The 20,940-nt window shown below is 36.5% G+C and overlaps 1 protein-coding gene across 8 annotated transcripts in view; it reads left to right on the top strand.

Annotated features, from left to right (window-relative positions):
• The window catches only part of SNX14 (sorting nexin 14), a 97,411-nt gene that overhangs the window by 47,517 nt on the left and 28,954 nt on the right, over positions 1-20,940 (top strand). For 5 of the 8 annotated variants that reach the window (XR_009263105.1, XM_058734626.1, XM_058734625.1 and 2 more), the window contains exons 15-21: positions 491-549; positions 2,564-2,590; positions 5,994-6,126; positions 13,661-13,862; positions 16,162-16,245; positions 18,715-18,815; positions 20,820-20,931. Coding sequence is in view for 7 of the 8 variants with exons in the window: in XM_058734626.1 (XP_058590609.1) it covers positions 491-549; positions 2,564-2,590; positions 5,994-6,126; positions 13,661-13,862; positions 16,162-16,245; positions 18,715-18,815; positions 20,820-20,931 (718 nt within the window). In the remaining variant the exon portion in view is untranslated. The remainder of the gene's footprint in view (positions 1-490; positions 550-2,563; positions 2,591-5,993; positions 6,127-13,660; positions 13,863-16,161; positions 16,246-18,714; positions 18,816-20,819; positions 20,932-20,940) is intronic. The other 3 variants (XM_058734627.1, XM_058734632.1, XM_058734631.1) reach the window with 1 other exon arrangement.

Raw genomic sequence — 20,940 nt, 5'->3', positions numbered from 1 at the left:
AATATTAATCTTGTTTGAGAATTTTCCTTCAAAATTTAATAATGGCTTTGATATCAGTAGGTGAGTGATTCAAAAAGCAAAATAAAAATAAAACATTAACTAAAAAAGTGAGTACTATGTTTTACTACATAAATTAATGGAGATTAGAAGTTTATTGTAAAAATGATTCTCAATACCAAAACTGTATTTGTATATATATGATTAGGTAGATGACTATGGCCAAATAGATCCACCTGATATGGCATATGCCTCAGTGGCTGTGTAATGCTGTGGTGATGCAGAAACTCCATTCTTCTTTTACGTACATTACTATAGACATGTGGAAATTAAATGGCCTGAATATCTCTATTTGCAATATTTTAATCCTTACTCTATTTGTCTATGGTTGTTTTCATTTGATTTAAATTTTGTTTTCTTTAACCTGGAAAGTAGTAGGGTAAAGTAGCATTTTTAAAAATAAAATAGTTTAATAAATCATAATTTTTTGAAGTATTTCAGGCAACTTTTAAGAGGTGCAGAATCACCAACACGCAATTCAAAATTGAACAGGTGAGTATACTAAGTCATCTGTGTGGTGTGGTTTTTGTACTTGTTGATGCTAATCATTCTTGTGATACTATCTTTGTCTTTATTAACTGTTTTTCTTTGTGTGGTTCCGTTGCTACATAAGTAGACATTTTATTAAGTAATTATATAATTGTACTACATATAGTAACCTGAAAATGCCTGAAGTTAATTTAGAAAAACTTAACAAGATACACACCATTGCCTTGCTAATATCATAATTAATACATATTAGTGCTTGATCACCTGCTTTATTAGATCCTGTGAACTACTTGCATAAAAGAAATCTATAGATAAGTCAATTTTAGACAGGTTTTTTTTTTTTCCTCAGAGAATATTTTATGTTAGAGTACTTACGGGTTACAAATGTGGAGGGTTTTTTCTTTCTTTCCCTTCTCACCTTCTGTGCAGTTAAATAACCCAAAGAAATAACAGAAGAGAGTGCTTTATCCATTTATAAACTGGATAATTAATACCTTGGTTTTTCCTTACATTGTTATACGTACAAAATTGATACAGGTATCAAATGTATAAATCCACAGAATAGATATTCACATTGTTCTCAAAACCTTCCAGTTTGAGCAAGAATCTAGTAAATACATAAATAAGTTGGAGATGTGGTACAAAGATAGAAGTAGATAGGTTAGAAACTAGAGTAGTTTTTTTAGATAGTACAAGGAAAAATGTGAAAGCCTTAGCTATGGAGAAAATGTATTGCATTTTTTGATATAACCAAGGGATGTAGAAACAGATGGGAATTTCTTGATTGTTGAATTTATATATTACAATCATGAAACATTGATTTAACAAAATTCCATCATGTTATTTAAAATAGCATACTTTACCCAATCCAAACACTTCTTTGATTTGAATACTTTTTTAAGACTTTTATCAAATTTTCCAGTATCATTTGAGAAACAGGTGGAATTTATTGCTGTTTATAGATATAGGATATTTGGAGTGCCACAGTAGGATATTAAACTTAATCGCCCTCCTCTACAGGACGATTTAAGGGGAAGTGGTTCTTTGATCTCACAAGCCTACCGAATAGCTAAGTCATAACTTCAGAGATGGAAAGCTTTCTTTGCCACTTTGAGATCATCTAGTTGTCTTCAACCTATTACATAATTTTGCTGTCTTTAAAATATAAAATAAACAGGAACAAAATATGGTTTCTTTTCATTCTGGGTACTGATTATGGTCTTTAAAAGTATGTTTTTCTTTATATTGACCTGATTTTAATATTAACTATGAGTCTTGTCAGTCCTCTGCTTCTGTGATACTTCCTCATTTATCTATATAGAGTAAGTAAAAGATTTACTTAACATTCTCTCGTTGAAAATTTAGAGTAACATTGCTAATTTGCTAAGTGACTTAAAGAATCTAAAGTATTTATTCATGTATTTTATCTCTGAGTTCTATTTAATTGTATTTTAAAAATAAAATTTTAAGGATTAATGTTAACCTATTGTTCTGTTTCTTCCACACTCAAAGAATAACTTAAAAAACTATATTTAGAGATCTTTTGTTAGCTTTGTTTCTTAGCCTAAAACCTACTTTTCAAAATACTCAAACTAAAGATGTGTGAAGGACACATAATTATATCTAATACAAACTTGGATTTCATGTTGGAAAACATTGAATTTGTCTTTTGTGCTAAGTTTTTGGTGGCTTAGTCTCTGCATACTTTCCACGATATCAAGGAAATGGTATGCCTAAATGAAAGCAAAAAATACAAAATTATTTCCTGACATACTTGTTTAAGAACTTTTTTTTAATGATCTAGAATTCATACTCCCAAAACCCCCCAAATGAGCCATTGTGCTTTTTCTTTCCTTTATTATGTTATAAAAATTCTTTCTCTTTGCAGAGATGAATGCTATCCACCTGTGTAACTTTTAAAGCTTTTAAATTTCGTTTTGTGTTCTGAAGTGAAACTTGTTTAATATCTGGGCTTTCTCTCCTTTCCTTATATAATTTCATCTATCTGTTACTGCAGAGGTAGCCTAAGTTTGGATGATTTTCGGTAAGTCTTGAGACAGCATGTGATTTTTTTCTGTATAATTTGTCTGTTTAAGTTCAGATAGTATACCCAAAACAAAGTACAACACAAAGGAAAAAAGGAAACACTGCTATTACTACTGCCTTTATATCAGCTATTTGGGATATCCTTTTAAAATTAACCTCTGGGGCACCTGGGTGGCTCCGTCGGTTAAGTGTCTTGACTTCTGCTCAGTTCACTACCTCACGGTTCGTGGTGCTAGCCCTGCATTAGGCTCCGTGCTGGCAGTGTGGGGCCTGCTTGGGATTCTCTCTGTCCTCTCTCTACCCCTGGCTTGTGCACATGTGCTTCTCTCTCTCTCTCTCTCTCTCTCTCTCTCTCTCTCTCTCTCTGAAAATAAATAAACTTTAAAAAATAATAAAATTAATCTCTAATTTGATTTTAGATATCTCTTTTTTGAAATAGCATGATATATGTCATAAAATGTCAGTTTAAAATAAAATGAAAAGTTAGTACCTAGCTGTTCAAGGCTATTGACTCATTTAAAAAAATTTTTTTGTTTAATGTTTATTTATTTTTGAGAGAGAAAGAGAGAGAGATAGACAGACAGACACAGAGCACGAGGAGGAGAGAAAGAGACACAGAATCCAAAGCAGGCTCCAGGCCCTGAGCTGTCAGCACAGAGCCTGACATGGGGCTAGAACTCACAAACTGCGAGATCATGACCTGAGCCGAAGTTGGCTGCTTAACCGACTGAGCCACCCGGGTGCCTCGACTCAGTTTTTTGTTATTGGTTTTGTTAAATTACTTGTGTTGATTTATTAATTATTTGAGAGAGAGAGAGAGAGGGAGAGAGAACATGAGTGGAGGAGAGGGACAGAGGGAGAGAGAATCTTAGGCAGACTCCATGCTCAGCAAGGAACCTGATGGGGGGCTCGATCCCACAACTGGGATCAGGACCTGAGCTGAAATCAAGAGTCAGATGCTCAACTGACTGAGCCACCCAGGCACCCCCTAAATTACTTTTAGAATTACTTGTGTTTAAGGAACTTTATTTTTCAAAGCAAGAAGTATAATATTTCTGTATTTCTGGGGATAATTAGAAATGAGATACTTTAAAAAATATTTCAGATTTTAAAAGCCCAATTTTTTATAATCTGTCTAGGTTCTAGAAACTAGAATAATCTATCTGGATTCTAGAGGTTTTAGTAATACTTCGTTAACATTTTCATAATTGGTTTTGGAAACATTCTATCAGAGAATTGTGTTTACAGTCCTAGATTTTTTTTCAAAAAACAACATATGCTTGTTTAAATAAAATAATCTTCTAGTTTACCCATTTTACTACTATTTATTATTAGAGTTTTTCCAGTTTTAAATTAGGTTTGATTTTTCTCCTTGGACGTGTATAAAATGCACGTTACTAATGTACCAGATATATTTAAAACTTGATCAAATTATTTTTATTTTTGTAATTGTTGCATTATTTCAATAAATAAGTTTTGCTTGTAGGAATAGTAGCTATCCATTAAATTAAGCATTCAAAACAAACTTTTGAATTTTAAAATAGTAATTTTTATTTGGGTATCAGTTGTACAGGCAGCATTACATGGAGAGCATGAGTGAGTTTTAAATTGAATAAAAGTTCTGCTTTTATTTACTGAAACATGGGACAGTGGACTGTAATGGAGGAAATTTTTGCTGCTTTTTGGCTTATTTTTTGTTGTTGCTTTCCAACTATTTCTGCTTTTAGAAATTCACTTTTGAAAAAAAATTACAAAACCAACATTTAGTATATATGGCAGAGCAGGCTGCTTCCTTAGGCTACATTTGTTTTTGTCCTTATGTTTATTGCTAACCCTTCCCTTTGGCATGTTTTTTCCATCCCTTGGGCATGTTATCTTTTTGTTACTTTGAAGTCAGGTAAGATACACTTTGTACTTCATTCCTTATAGGAATATAAAGTTGATATTTGCTTAAAAATTTTTAGTCATAGAGGACAGAATTTTTTTGTTGTTAATTTCTAAAAATGGGGCACCCATGGGCACCTGGGTGGCTGTTGGTTAAGCGTCCGACTTGGGCTCAGGTCATGATCTTGAGGTCTGTGAGTTTGAGCCTGGCATTGAACTCTGTGCTGACAGCTCAATCTGGAGCCTTGCTTCTGATTCTGTGTCTCCCTCTCTCTCTGCCCCTCCCCTATTTGAGCTCTCTCTCTCTGTCTCTGTCTCTCTCTGTCTTTCTCTCTTCTCTCAAAAATGAACAAACATTGGGGTGCCTGGGTGACTCAGTCGGTTAGGCATCTTGACTTCGGCTCAGGTGATAATCTCACGGTTTGTGAGTTCGAGCACCGCGTCAAGCCTGCTGCGTCAAGCCTGCTTCGGGTTCTGTGTCTCCTCACTCTGCCCCTCCCCTACTTGTGCTCTGTCTCTCTCTGTTTCTCAAAAATAAATAAATGCAATAGAAAAATTAAAAATGAACAAACATTGGGGTGCCTGGGTGGCTCAGTCGGTTAAGCATCCGACTTCAGCTCAGGTCATGATCTCACGGTCTGTGAGTTCGAGCCCTGCGTCGGGCTCTGTGCTGACAGCTCAGAGCCTGGAGCCTGTTTCAGATTCTGTGTCTCCCTCTGTCTCTGACCCTCCCCTGTTCATGCTCTGTCTCTCTCTGTCTCAAAAATAAATAAACGTTAAAAAAAAAAATTAAAAAAAAAATGAACAAACATTAAAAAAATTCAAAAAATAAAAATGAAGGACTGAGGTCATAGTTTTATATATTTTTCTGTTATATACTATGTTATTTTAGTGGTACAGTTCTAAACGGATACATTGTTTTGAATGTTGGTCTCAACACATTAGTTCAAAATATGTATGGCAATAAGAACTACATACCACTAGGGGGCTCTAATCTTCATTCTAGTTCAGTTAATGTTTTAAAGTTAAATAGGTAAATTCCACATTTTTATTTTTTTTATTTTTTTAAAGTTTATTTATTGTTATTTTGAGAGAAGACAGCATGAATTGGGAAGGGGCAGAGAGAGAGGGAGAGAGAGAACTCCAAGCAGGCTCTGGCTGCCAGTGCAGAGCCTGATGTGCAGCTTGAATTCACGAAATCATGAGATCATAACCTGAGCTGAAACCAAGAGTCAGATGCTTAACTGACTGAGCCACCCAGGCGCCCAATTCCAAATGTTTATTGATAAATATTGTCCCATTTATTCATACCCCCAAGTTTAGACTTTAAATGTCACTTTTGGCTTCTGAGATCCTGGGACTTGATCTAGATGACTAAGAACTCCAAAAAGTTATGTTAGCTGTACCTTCAGTTTACTCTTTTCACACATATTTTAATTATTGTTAATAAACTAGAATGTCGTGATATGTACTTGATACGTTGCTGTGTACTTGATATGTTTTTGTTTAATATTTAGGAGCACACAGAAGAGAGGAGAATCATTTGGAATCAGCAGAATAGGTAGCAAAATTAAAGGAGTATTCAAAAGTACCACAATGGAGGGAGCTATGTTGCCCAATTATGGGTTAGCCGAAGGTGAAGATGACTTTGTAAGTAAAAATTTTTCAGTTTGATGTATGTATAACTTCAGACCTACAATGGCATAAAAAATGATATGCTTACTTTCTATTTTCCCTCTCCTTTATTTTACTTATTTCAGACTTCAATGCCTTATTTTTTTCATTAGTTATTATAGTTTTATGATGCTAATCTAATTGGTAAAGTTCCTGAGCACTAAGTTAACTTCTTGTTAAGGCCAGAATGGTTTCTGTTGAGCTGTGATAGTTATAAAAGTCAAACAATTTACCATCCTTTGGTTAGGCTTTTACTTTGTTTCCTCACCTTATCTCTTTCCAGCCATATGGTCCAGGCAAACAGAACTGTTGATAAATGTCCTACCCGCAACGTGGGGCTCTAACCATGACCCCTTGCTACTCAAACTGTGATTGGTACGTCAGCAGCGTCAGCATTACCTGGGAGCTTATTAAAATGTAGAATGTCTGCTTCCATCCTAGACCTACTAAATCAGTTCGCATTTTAACAAGATTCCCAGTTGATTTATATGCACATTAACCCACCATACTATTTTATTTTTGTGATCTTTGCACATGCTGCCCTTACAATGCCCTACCTTTATATGTACCTAGAAAGTTCATACTTAACTTTCAGAATCCAGCCTCTCCCATAAACCTTTATCTGGGTCCCCCAGTGGAATTGAACATTCTCTCCTTTGTGCCCCTTATTAGATCTTATGTTAAAACATGTACCATATAGTGTATTTGAAATGATATGTTTATGATTGTTTTCCATACCAATTAGTTCTATAAAGACAGATACTGTCTCATTTGTGCTTTTTATTTGTTTAATAAATCTTTATTAAATAGAGTCCCTGTATCCTTATTTTGCCCATTAATGACTCTGAGCACTGGAGATAAAATGATTAAGACAGAGACTTTCCCCTTAAGAGATTCACTAACCTGGATATAAAAGGGATGAATAATAGTGATTGGATTGGCAATGACCAAGAAGAAGGAATGGGGGAAGAGAGGAGTAAATTAACCCATTTTTTTCTCTGTGCTTCTTCCTTTTGACCTCTGTCCCATTGCAGTGATGAATTATCGAGGACATTCATTGCTTTTTCATAGTTTAAGTGGAAAAAAATTTAATTCTTTTTTTTTTCCTTCTTAGGTAATCTAAATACAACATTTTTTTTTCTGTTTATACCCCCCCCCTTTTTTTTAAGTTTGTTTATTTTGAGAGAGTGAACATGAATGGGGGAGGGGCAGAGAGAGAGAGAGAGAGAGAGCGCGAGCGAGAAAATTCCAAGCCCGACGTGGGGCTGGATCACACAAACTGTGAGATCATGACCTAAGCCAAAATCAAGAGTTAGATGCTTTAACTGACTGAGCCATACAGGTGCCCCTGCCCTTGTTTTTTCTTAAAAGTGTGGGTAGAAGAAAGACAGTAAACCAGAGGAAGCATTTTTCAAAATGATGTTTATATATTTTTTAATTTTAAGTATATTATAGTCTCAATTTTTTAATAATATGGAAAATTGGAAACATTTAAAATACCACCCATAATTGTAACACCCAATAACTCACCTCTATTAACATTTTGGTGGTTTTCTTTTTTAAAAAGTACCTTTCCTTTCTCATCCACATAGATTAGGGTACACCATTATATATAATGTATATGTATAGTATATAGTTCGCTATCCTGCTTTGTTCCCTCTTAACATTACAACAAAAGCATTTACCCGTGTTATTGTGAACTTTTTAAAACATAATTTTTGTTCAGGAAGACATACTTTTTTGTTCTGCCCAATTACTTGTTCTGCCCAATATAAGCTCGTTTGTTTGTTTGTTTGTTTGTTTGTTTGTTTGTTTTGCTTCAGGAATAGGAGGATAATCTTCAAAAAGGTGAGAGAGTTCTGTTTTGTAGTGGTTCAAGGAAGAAGAAAATTCTTGATTTGGAAGCAAAGATAGTGATAATGGAAAGTAGGAAAAGAAAGCAAACTAATCTCTAATATTCTGAAAAGAAAAGGTAGGGGTGAAGAGGCTGTTGGCCCAGACCAAGACAGTACTACTTAGGATTTAGAGAGCACTGTGCTAGATTTGTTTCGTTTCGTTTCTTTCCTTTTCTTTTCATTTCTCTTCTCTTCTCTTCTCTTCTCTTCTCTTCTCTTCTCTTCTCTTCTCTTCTCTTCTCTTCTCTTCTCTTCTCTTTCTTTTCAAGTTTATTTTTTTAAGTAATCTCTACCCCCACTGTGGGGCTCCAGCTCATGACTGTGAGATCAGAGGCACATATTCTTCCAACTGAGCCAGCCAGGCTCCCCAGCGCTGTGCTAGTTTTTAGCTATGGGACCTTAGAGAGTTGTCTTTGTCTTGTTTAGGAAGTTTAGAGGAAACTCTCACTACCGCAACTAAAAAGTACTTTGTGATTCAAATATGGGAACTGGAAGACATTTTCTTTTACTTATTTTATTTTTTTAAATAATTTTTTTAGTGTTCGTTATTTATTTTTGAGAGAGATGGAGACAGAGCACAAGCAGGAGAGGGGCAGAGAGAGAGGGAGACATGGAATCTGAAACAGGCGCCAGGCTCTGAGAGTGCGATGGGGGGCTCGAACCCATGAACTGGTGAGATCATGACCTGAACCAAAGTCGGACACTTAACCGACTGAGCTACCCAGGCGCCCCAAGACATTTTCTTTTAGAAACATTGATGTGATCATTTGGTGGCAATATTGCCTTGCTATGTGACCTTGGGTAAATTGCTTAATTTTATTGTGATTTAGTTTCCTCACATGTGAAATGGGGATTACGGTATCTAACTTACTTAAGGGTGTTGTGAAGATTAAATAAGTAGTATGCATAAAGTGCTTAGAACAGTGCCTAGCATATGGTAAGCATAGTAATCAGTATACAGTATTAGAATAGCATTAGTTTTCATAAATATATGAATGTAAATTGTGAGATAGACATTTGTATACTAGCCTGGGAACCAAAGTCCACTGTATAAGATTGAATCTGTATGAAAATATATGTATCTGTCCCAAGTTCAGAACTGACTTGCAAATAGACTTCTGGAATATAATATGCCCAATGGTATATTGGTAGTTAATCTCCACATAGGAAAATATAATAGTGGGACTGTTAATACTTCTCAAGGAAATAGGGGGACATCTTTTTGTCTTTTATCTTCTGCTGCCCTTATTCTCTATTCTCTTTGTAGAGGGAACATCTATTTGAAAACAAGAAAGTACTTCGTTCTCCTTTTCATAAAATTTTGGTTTATAATATTTACTTTCAAAAAATATCATATAACATCAAAATTCTTTGAAGAAATAAATATTTCTCTAACTAGAATAATTATTCTCTGAATAGTCTAGAGATTATTCATTAACCTCTTTTGATAAAAACCCTTTTAAATGGTAGCAGTAACAGAAATACATTTTAAAACGTCCTTTGTTTCATTGATATTTTTATGTTGCTAAGAATTTTGTTCTCCCATCTTCTTTCTTAGATTGATTTTGGGGAAGTTCTTTTTATTTAAGAATGTCTATTTTTTGGGGGTGCCTGGGTGGCTTGGTTGGTTAAGTGTCCAACTCGGCTCAGGTCATGATCTCATAGTTCGTGAGTTCGAGCCCCGCGTCGGGCTCTGTGCTGGCAGCTCAGAGCCTGGAGCCTACTTCAGCTTCTGTGTCTCCCTCTCTCTCTGTCCCATCCCCACACATGCTCTGTCTCTGTCTTAAAAATAAATAAAACATTAAAAAATTTTTGAAAAAAAGAATGTATTTTTAAAATTTTTTTAAATTTGTTTTTTAATTTTAAATGTATTTATTTTTGAGAGAGACAGACAGCGTGAGTGGGGGAGGGGCAGAGAGCTAGGGAGACACAGAATCTGAAGCAGGTTCCGAGCTCTAAGCTGTCAGCATGGAGTCCAGTGTGGGGCTTGAACTCATGACCTTGAGATCAAGAGTTACATGCTCCACCGACTGGGCTAGCCAGGTACCCCAAGAATGTCTATTTTTTGGCATTTAGTCAACTTGTTAAACAAATTATCTATCATTTTATTATTGATTTACCCTTCTGATATCTCAGAAGCTGAATCCATTGACAAAAATACAGTTGTAATAGCCATGGAAAATGCTGCCCTGTACCTCAGGCTCCAAATGGTGGAGTGGGCATTTCACTCACAAATTCTCTCTGTTTTTGTGTAAGGAGATAGCCTTATCCCAAAAAGGCAAAACCCAACACATATTATCTGTTTTTATAGTTTCTTTTCCTTCCTTTTTAGGAATTGATGACTTTGTTTTCAATAGAGTATTAAGAGGTCCTCCTAAGATCACCAACAGTCTTATTAGGGATTATGGAAAGCCATTTTAGAACAAGAAAGAAAAGAATAATTGCGGGGCGCCTGGGTGGCTCAGTTGGTTGAGCGTTTGGCTTCGGCTCAGGTCATGATCTCATGGTTTGTGAGTTCGAGCCCCGCATCGGGCTCTGTGCTGGCAGCTCAGAGCCTGGAGCCTGTCTTCAGATTCTGTGTCTCCCTCTCTCTCTGCTCCTCCCCTGCTCGTGTGCTGTCTCTCTCTCTCAAAAATAAATAAACATTAAAAAAAAATTTTTAAAAAAAGAATAATTGCTAAGGGACTTTGTGGGGGAGGAGAATTCACTTAGAAGAGAGGTGGCTGAGGCACCTGGGTGGCTCATTCAGTTAAGCATCTGACTTTGGCTCAGGTCATAATCTTGTGGTTCATAAGTTCAAGCCTTGCATCAGGCTCTGCCCTAACAGTGCAGAATCTGCTTGGGGCTCTCTCTCTCTCTCTCTCTCTCTCTCTCTCTCTCTCTCTCTCTTTCTCAAAATAAATAAAACTGGGGCACCTGAGTGACTTAGTTGGTTAATTATCTGACTTTGGCTTGGGTCATGATGTCATGGTTCGTGGGTTCGAGCCCAATGTCTGGCTCTGCTGTCAGTGTGGAACCTGCTTTGGATCCTCTGTCTCCCTCTCTCTGCTCCTCCCCCCACTCAAAAATAAATAAACATTAAGAACATGAATAAAACTTAAAAAAGGTGACTGCCAGGTGTGGGAAGAAGTAGAATTGAGAGTGAAAGTTAGGGTGCTAAAATTGTGGAAATAAATCTCTCTCCACTACTGGTTTGCTCTGAATAGACTTTTCAGATTTCTTGTTAAGTACAAGAAATCTTTGACTCATTGCCTTAAAAAAGTATATTCAAGATGGATGTGTTTTATCTGTAATATTTGGCTTTCTTTAACATGAATTTGAGATGTATAAGTGACCAGGTGTTTTAATGTGCCAATTCAGAGGTTCTCTTCTTCCTTTTTTTTTTTTTGCCAATTTTTAAAAAATTGTATTTATTTTTGAGAGAGAGAGAGAGAGAGAGAGAGAGAGAGGGAGAGAGAGAGACAGAGCACAAGTGGGGGAGGGGCAGAGAAAGACGGAGACACAGAACCCAAAGCAGGCTCCAACACAGAGCCCGACACAGGGCTCAAACTCACGGACTGTGAGATCATGACCTGAGCCGAAGTCAGACGCTTAACCAACTGAGCCACCCAGGCATCCCAGTTTTTCTAATTTTTTAAAAATGTTTACTTGAGACAGAGAGAGTGAGCGAGCAAGCATGAGCAGGGGAGGGGCAAAGAGAGGGAGAGAAAGAATCGTAAGCCGGCTCCGCACTCACAGTGTAAGCACGGTGCGGTGCTCGAACCCACAAACTGTGGGATCATGACCTGAGCCGAAATCGAGAGTTAGACACATAACCTACTGAGGCACCCAGGCTTCTCTGGAGGATTTCTTCTAATTTAATTAGGTTGGGACAGTTTTTCCTCCTTTCTGTATGTGTAGTTCTAGAACATGTTTAAAATTTCTTTCTGGGGCGCCTGGGTGGCTCAGTCGGTTGGACGTCCGACTTCGGCTCAGGTCATGATCTCGCGGTCTGTGAGTTCGAGCCCCATGTCGGGCTCTGTGCTGACAGCTCAGAGCCTGGAGCCTGTTTCGGATTCTGTGTCTCCCTCTCTCTCTGACCTTCCCCCGTTCATGCTCTGTCTCTCTCTGTCTCAAAAATGAATAAATGTTAAAATAAATAAATAAATAAATAAATAAATAAATAAATAAATAAATTCTTTCTAAAAATAATTGTTCTTCGTGTAGTATTTTAAAATATTATTTTAGACATTTATATTATGAAAACTTTAGAAGCCAAGAGATGAAAAAATAACCTTAATTCTATGAAGGTGGATCCCTTTCAGGCCATTTTTCATTTTTGACATTACTTAAGCTGTAGTGAATATATTTATACTTGTATCTTTTCCACAGTTTTAAAAAGATTGACTTGGAATAAATACTTTCATTAGACTGCATTCCCAGAAATGGAGTTAAAAGATCCTCTTCAACTTACAATGGGATTACATTCTGATAAACCCATTATAAGTTGAAAATAACCTACTTTAAACAAGCTCTGAACACTTAACATTAGCCTACAGTTGGGCAAAATCCTCTAACTCAAGGCCCATTGTATCATAAGGTGTTGACTGTCTTATGTAATTTATTGAATACTGTACTGAAAGTAAAAACAATGGTTGTATAGTGTATTGGTTGTTTACCTTTGTGATTTATTGAATACTGTACTGAAAGTAAAAACAATGGTTGTATAATGTATTGGTTGTTTACCTTGCAAGTCCCACATCATGCTCCATGCTGACAGCTTAGGACCTGCTTGGGACTCTCTCTTTCTCCCTCTCTCTCTGTTCCTCTTCCTCCCCCGCTTGTGCTCTTTCTCTCTCTCAAATTAAATAAATAAACGTCAAAAAATTTTTTAAAAATTCCAAGTATAGGGGCGCCTGGGTGGCGCAGTCGGTTAAGCGTCCGACTTCAGCCAGGTCACGATCTCGCGGTCCGTGAGTTCGAGCCCCGCGTCAGGCTCTGGGCTGATGGCTCGGAGCCTGGAGCCTGTTTCCGATTCTGTGTCTCCCTCTCTCTCTGCCCCTCCCCCGTTCATGCTCTGTCTCTCTCTGTCCCAAAAATAAAAATAAAAAATGTTGAAAAAAAAATTAAAAAAAAAAAAAAAAAAATTCCAAGTATAGTTTCTGCTGAATGCATATCGCTTTTGCATCTTGGTAAATTTGAAAAATCATAAGTTTAACTATCTTAAGTCAGCGACCACCTGTACTTAGCTGAAACTGTTTTATGGTTCTTTCTAAATACATATTGTCAAAACGAAAAAATATCAGTACATTAATTTTTTCTTCTTATTACCAAAGGTAAATATTTTTTTATACTTGTGTATTTTCAATATTTTTAGTCTCTGAAGTGCCTATTTTCTCTTTTCTATGGAATTTGCACATATAGGTGATATGACAAAACCTGGAGTTGATGCTAGTAACTTGTTAGTTTTAATTTTTTATCTTTATATTTTTTGTAGAAAATTTAGTATCATTTAATTTCAGAATAGTAGAAAATCAGGAATTTATATGGGCACATTCTTTATAGTTGTATCTTGTATGCTATAGGTCTGAGGACCTGGAAATGTTAAATTTTTTTTCTGATGATTTTTTTTCTAGATTGAAGAAGGTATTGTTGTAATGGAAGATGATTCTCCAGTGGAAGCTGTGAGCACACCTAATACTCCCCGAAACCTTGCTGCATGGAAAATTAGCATTCCATATGTAGACTTTTTTGAAGATCCCTCCTCTGAAAGGAAGGAGAAGAAGGAGAGAATACCTGTGTTTTGTATTGATGTTGAAAGAAATGATAGAAGAGCAGGTAGGAAGTTCTCTGAATACATTTCTTAAAAGGTGCCAGTTAGTCTATTTATCAGGAATGATAAACATTTTGCCATTTCTAACTATTGAGTATGACTGCATGTCCAAAAGATAAGTGTCTGGGGGCGCCTGGTTGGTTCAGTCGGTTGAGCATTCGTCTTTGGCTCAGGTCATGATCTCACGGTTCATGGGTTTCAAGCCCTGCATCTGCTGTCAGTGCAGAGCCTGCTTGGGATCTTCTGTCTTCTTCTCTCTCTGCCTCTCCTCCTCTCTCTCTCTCAAAAATAAGCAAACATTCAAATATAAGTGTCCGAACAGAAAATTGAATGAAAACAGGCTTTTCTAGGTTATCTCTAGTACCACTTAACTAATTAGTTTGTTCAACCAATGCATATGCCACCTGTGAGACACCTGACAATGCAGCAGGGCATTTTATGTAATGTTCTTTTAATGGTTTTGCTACCATCATTAGTCATTATACTTATTATTAGTAACCCACATAGCACTATATCGGGTATTATACCAATTTCATTAAGACAGCATTTCTCCTCCTCCATTGTTGTGGGCTAATTAGAATTTATAAAAATGTGATAAAACACAATGTGAGAAGTTTTCATCATGTTTTCCTATCTTCTTTTGGTTGTTTCAGGTGTGGACTAATAGATATAGGTGTAAATAGTATCCATGATGAGATAACAGACACCACCCTGGCTTTTGCCCAAGAAGTAGGGCATTCAGTGTAAACAAAAGCACATCAAACTTGTGCACATTTTGGGAATGATGAACAGAAAGATAAAATTGAGCTCAGGAAGAGGGAACTGTTTGTGGTGAAAGAAGGAAAGAAAATGGCAGTGTTAGGAAATGGTTTTGAGAGAGGACTGATGAAGTATTACAGCATGAAGGTCAGTGCTAATAATTCCCCTTATTTGTTTTTCTTTTTTTTTTATTTAAAAATATTTATTTTTTCTTTTTAAAAAAAACTTTTTAATGTTTATTTATTTTGAGAGAGAGATACAGACAGACAGAGTGTGAGCAGGGGAGGGACAGAGAGAGGAGACACAGAATCCGAAGGACGCTACAGGCTCTGAGCTGTTAGCACAGAGCCCGATGTGGGGTGTGAACCCACAAACCACAAGATCATGACCTGAGCTGTAGTTGGACGCTTAACCAATTGAGCCACCTAGGCGCCCCTATTTATTTGTTCTTGACAGAGAGAGAGAGATGGGGGGAGAGGGGCAAAGAAAGAAGAAGAGAGAGAATCCCAAGCAGCCTCCATACTCAGTGCTGAGCCTGACACGGGGCTTAATCCCATGATCCTGAGATTATGACTTGAGCCAAAATCAAGAGTCAGATGCTAAACTGACTGAGCCACCCCAGCGCCCCAATTATTTTTATTCTAAGCAACTTAAGGCACAGTGAGGTTATTTGTTCTAGTTCACTTAATAAATGGGGAAGCTGGGATTGGAATAGGCAGTCTGACTCAACTCATTCTGTAAACCATTACTTTGTTCTATTCAGTTTGGTAGCCACTAGCCTCATGTACCAGTTAAAATTAAATTATATTAAAATTTTAGTTCCTTACTTACAATAGTCACATTTCAAGTGATCAATAACTACATGTGGCTAATATCTACTATATTAATGCAGATAATAGAGAACATTTCAGAATTGCAGACAGTTCTGTTTGATAGTGCTGTTCTATACTGTATTAGATCAGGACAATTGGTAAATATTTGAGGGACCCAAAATTGATTACAAGTTTTTATGAAATACATAATTTATTTCTGTGACACTTAAAAATCATGACTGTATAATTGTTTTAAATTTCTGTCAGCTCTATGATTCTTTTCTAGAAAAATGTGTTTTGAGATAACTTCATAAATAGGTGAAGTTTATCAGTCCCTTAAGAAATTTAAAATTAAGATATGGGATAAAATATGTTAATAATGTGATGTTAAGAAATAATAAATCATTAAGACTGGAAGAATTTTTTTTTTTTTAATTTAAATTTTTTTTTTTTCTCAACGTTTTTTATTTATTTTTGGGACAGAGAGAGACAGAGCATGAACGGGGGAGGGGCAGAGAGAGAGGGAGACACAGAATCGGAAACAGGCTCCAGGCTCCGAGCCATCAGCCCAGAGCCTGACGCGGGGCTCGAACTCACGGACCGCGAGATCGTGACCTGGCTGAAGTCGGACGCTTAACCGACTGCGCCACCCAGGCGCCCCAAGACTGGAAGAATTTCTAATAGTAGTTTATAAAATTATTTATTACTTACTGTGTATCCATTCAATTTACAGTTGGGCATGAGCCTGAACATTGGTCTGTCTATAGAAGATATCTTGAATTCTATGTACTTGAATCAAAACTAACAGAGTTTCATGGTATGTTGTCCTTTTTGTATAAAACATTACATTTTAGTATTAGCTTTCTTGAAGAAGCTGTTGAACTAGATTCATTTTTTTATTTTAAGTAATTATGCAAGGAAGTGTAATACTTAACACTTATGTACACTGCTGTTAATATAGGAATGTACTGTTTTTATCTTATTTCTGCTAACAAATATTTTTGAAGTTTTTACAGTATACATGTATTACTTATTAATTTTTTAAAAAATATTTATGAGAGAGAGAGGGAAAGAGAGAGCACGAGCGGGAGAGGGGCAGGGAGCGAGGGAGACAGAATCCAAAGCAGGCTCCAGACTCTGAGCTGTCAGCAGAAAACCCAGCACAGGGGGCTTGAACTCACGAACTGCAAGATCATGACCTGAGCTAAAGTTGGACACTTAACTGATTGAGCCACCCAGGCACCTCAATAATATTAAAATTTAAAAGATAGCTATTGTTTAATTGTATTGTAGAAAAGTTTCTCTCTCCAGTTTAATTTTTGTTTATTTCCATGTGGCAGAGAATTTAAACCAGGCATTTTAGAGTTGCTCTGTTCTTTTACTACCATCTTTCTTGATAAACATGTTTGCTCTGAATCATGACAAATGTTTTGATTTAGCTCTTAGATTTAGATATGAAGACAAAACTTGTAATATTTCTTTTAAGGTTAGATCAATCAGAAAAGGGGAGCACTTTCCTTTTTTTAGTTATTCTCTTCACCTCTCAGTCTGTCTTATCTATTTTAGTTAATATCAAGGATGTAGTTATAAAGTGTTTCCAGTCATTTTGTATGTAGATTGGTGAGTTCTATTTGTGTATTCTGAATCTTTTTCTTTTAGACCAGCTTTGTGGAGTGTCCCTGATCCAAATTCAGGTTGGTTCTCTATTGAAGACAGGAACCTTTTTTACCCTTCTTTACTAAGTGCTCTAAGTAAAACACTTGATAAAGAGACTACAGGAAGGTAAAAAAAAAATACAAGGTCCCATTCCAATCTTTTTGCTTAGATTTTGAATTTGTACTTGTCTTTAAATGGTTTTCTCTTAGAGCGCCTGAGTGGCTCACTCGATTGAGCATCTGATCCTTGATTTTGGCTCAGGTCATGATCCCAGGATCGTGGGGTTGAGTCCTGCATCGGGCTCTACACAATTAAGATTCTCTTCTCTCTCTTCCTCTGCCCCCCTCCGCTTGCTCTCTCATAAATAGATAGATAGATATAGATAGATAAATAAATGAATAAATAAATTTAAAAAATGGTTTTTCTTTTTCTCTGCCAGTCTTGTGCAATGTCATTCTTGTCTCGTTCTTTCTCTGAGAAATTTTCCTTTGGGTTTAGAATTGAGAGAAGATAATTTATTCTATACTTTAAAGTCCTGGATCAACCTAAGTTGATTGGATTCCCAACAATATTTTTCTTTTTTGGTATTTAAATTTCCATTCAGCCCTATTTGAGAAAGCATGTCCATGTTTTTTGTTTTTATTTTTTTTTAATTTTTTTTTTTAACATTTATTCATTTTTGAGAGACAGAGACACAGTAAGAGGGGCAGGGCAGAGAGAGAGGGAGACAGAATCTGAAGCAGGCTCTAGGCTCTGAGCCGTTAGCACAGAGCCCAACGCGGGGCTCTAACCCATGAAGCATGAGATCACGACCTGAGCCGAAGTCAGATGCCCAATCAACTGAGCCACCCAGGTGCCCTGAATGTCGATGGTTTTTAAATTTTGTTTTTTTAAGTTTGTATAGTATTAGCAGAATGCTAACTTTTCTCCCATGATAGAGTAGGTATTTCTTTGTAAGATTTTGTTGAATAGAATCCCACCAACTGCAAGATAACCTCATGATAAGTTTTTGAAGCTTTTTTACTAGTATCGAAGGCTAAATAAGTCTTTGTCAGTGAAGAGTTGGTGAAATTTTGGATATCTGTATATTCAGGTTCTTTGGTTTGGACTTCTGAAGTAAAGCTCATGGATTTTGTCAAGATTACTTAAAAGATAATGCCACATCTCTGTAAGAGCATTGTGAATCTGATTTTGCCATAGTGAATTATAAATTAGGTTTTAAAGATGGTAGCAGTTGTTTCCGATTCTGTGTCTCCCTCTCTCTCTGCCCCTCCCCCGTTCATGCTCTGTCTCTCTCTGTCCCAAAAATAAATAAAAAATGTTGAAAAAAAAAAAAAAAAAAAAAAATTTAAGGGGCGCCTGGGTGGCGCAGTCGGTTAAGCGTCCGACTTCAGCCAGGTCACGATCTCGCGGTCCGTGAGTTCGAGCCCCGCGTCAGGCTCTGGGCTGATGGCTCGGAGCCTGGAGCCTGTTTCCGATTCTGTGTCTCCCTCTCTCTCTGCCCCTCCCCCGTTCATGCTCTGTCTCTCTCTGTCCCAAAAATAAATAAAAAATGTTGAAAAAAAAAAAAAAAAAAAAAATAAAGATGGTAGCAGAACATAGTAATAACTTACATATATATTAATTTCAGGCACATTTCCTGATGCCCAGCTTCCTTCCAAGAGGATCATTGGCCCCAAAAATTATGAATTCTTAAAGTCAAAGAGAGAAGAATTTCAGGAATATCTACAGGTATAGTAGTAACTTAATTTAAAACATTGCTAATCCTAGCATTCTCTAATCTTTTTTTCTCTTGTATATATATATTTTACTTTATAAATACCTGTCAATGTGGACTTCTAAAATTCTTTTCTTTTTAAGTTTATTTATTTTTGAGAAAGAGACAGAGAGAGTGAGTAGGGGAGGGGCAGAGAGAGAGAGACAGAGGATCCCAAGCAGGCACTGCACTGCCAGTGCAGAGCCTGATGCCAGGCTTGAACCCACGAACTGTGAGATCACGATCTGAGCTGAAACCAAGAGTCAGATGCTTAACCGACTGAGCCACCCAGGGTCCCCTTGAGCTACCCAGGTGTCCGAATTTTATTTTATTTTTTTAGTGTGTGCACATGGTGTTATATAAACAATGTAATTGGTATGTGTTTTCCATTGTTGATGCAGTCAATTTAAAAGTTACTTACTTGAGGGGCGCCTAGGTGGCTCAGTCAGTTAAGCATCCGACTCTTGGTGTCGGCTCAGGTTGTGAGATTGAGCCCTGCATTGGGCTCTGCACTGACAGCCAGAGCCTGCTTGAGATTCTCTCTCTTCTTCTCCCTCCATCCGTCTCCTTCTTGTGGATGCTCGCTCGTGTGCTCGCTTGCTCTCTCAAAAAAAAAAAGTTGCTTACTTGAGACTAATATAAAATTAATGACCATCTTTCTTTAATCAAGTGCCTAAGACGAAAGAGTGGATACTTTTTACTTTTTTTGTTTTGTTAAAAACATCTTTTTTTTTTAATGTTTGTTTATTTTTGAGAGAGAAGGTGTGGGGGAGGATCAGAGAGAGAGGGAGACAGAAGATCCCCAAGCAGGCTCTGTGCTGACAGCAGAGTCCGATGTGGGCCTTGAACTAATGGGCGGTGAGATCATGACCTGAGTCAAAGTCAGACGCCTAACCAACTGAGCCACCCAGATGCCTCCTAAAAAAACCTTTTCTTTATTTGACCATGAAAGTTTTTAGATTTTATTAAGTATTCAGTTAAATTCGGATGCCTCTTTGCCCAAAGTAAGTATTTTAAGTTAAAAAAATACTCAACAGTATAAAGGAATATTTACATTTTATTTCTTGTGTTTAAACTGTTGAATACTTCAGCCCAGAAAATATTCGTTATATAAGTTTTTGGTGGCGTGAAAATTGAAATATGAAATATTTTATTATTATGTTATTAACTTTAAATTATTAACGTCTGCAAGGATATTTGAATGCAGCATATAGGAGTGTTAACCTTTGCCTTTGTTGATACCATTAACCCATTATTTCAATGGACTAAATCTTTCTAAGAATTGGAAGTACTGCATTCTAGAAGAGTATTTTCTGGTGATATGGAGCTAAAGGTTGCTGTTACTGGTATTTCATTTATACAGATTTCTGCTCATAAAGTTTTGCAACTGTTTCAAGTTACAAAACAATATTAGGTAAGACTGGGTTAATTTTGGCTTTAAAAAGTCAGTTTATCTTGTAAGAAAATAGTGTTGCAAGAAGAACAGACAACAAATTTTTCAAGTTCACATTTCTACATTTAGTTTTCTTCAAAACCCTTGTGCCAACTTCTTTTAATTATCAAGATATTGTAGTACTTGTTTTATAGTTGAGACACAGAAATAATATTAGATAATGTTTAATCTTCCTGTGTATCAGGTACTGTGCTAAATGCTTTATATAATAACATTATAAAGAAAGGAGTAGTATTATCTTCATTTTACATTTGAGGAAACTCTTAGGTAGTTTAGGAACTTTTCTAGGGATACCTCACTGGTAAATGGAAGAGAGCCAGAATTCAAATTCTTTCATGTCTGACTGTAGAGGTTGAAGTCTTATCTGCTATGTGATATATTCTTTCTACAAATGTAGTTTTGTTATTCTGAAGATAAAATAGCTTTTGAGGATTTATAATTGTTTTTTTAATCATTTTAATATAGTTTTGATCACCCTTCTGGTTACTAAGCTGTTTTTTCCCTTTTTTTTCCTTTTTCATTTAAGAAACTTCTGCAGCATCCAGAACTGAGTAATAGTCAACTTCTGGCGGATTTTCTCTCCCCCAATGGCGGGGAAACACAATTTCTTGATAAGATACTACCAGATGTAAATCTTGGTAAGTCAG

This window comes from Neofelis nebulosa, chromosome 6 (genome assembly GCF_028018385.1).
Source record: "Neofelis nebulosa isolate mNeoNeb1 chromosome 6, mNeoNeb1.pri, whole genome shotgun sequence".
Taxonomy (NCBI): domain Eukaryota; kingdom Metazoa; phylum Chordata; class Mammalia; order Carnivora; family Felidae; genus Neofelis; species Neofelis nebulosa.
Note: the sequence above shows the minus strand (reverse complement) of the source record. Positions and strands in the feature narration are given on the sequence as shown.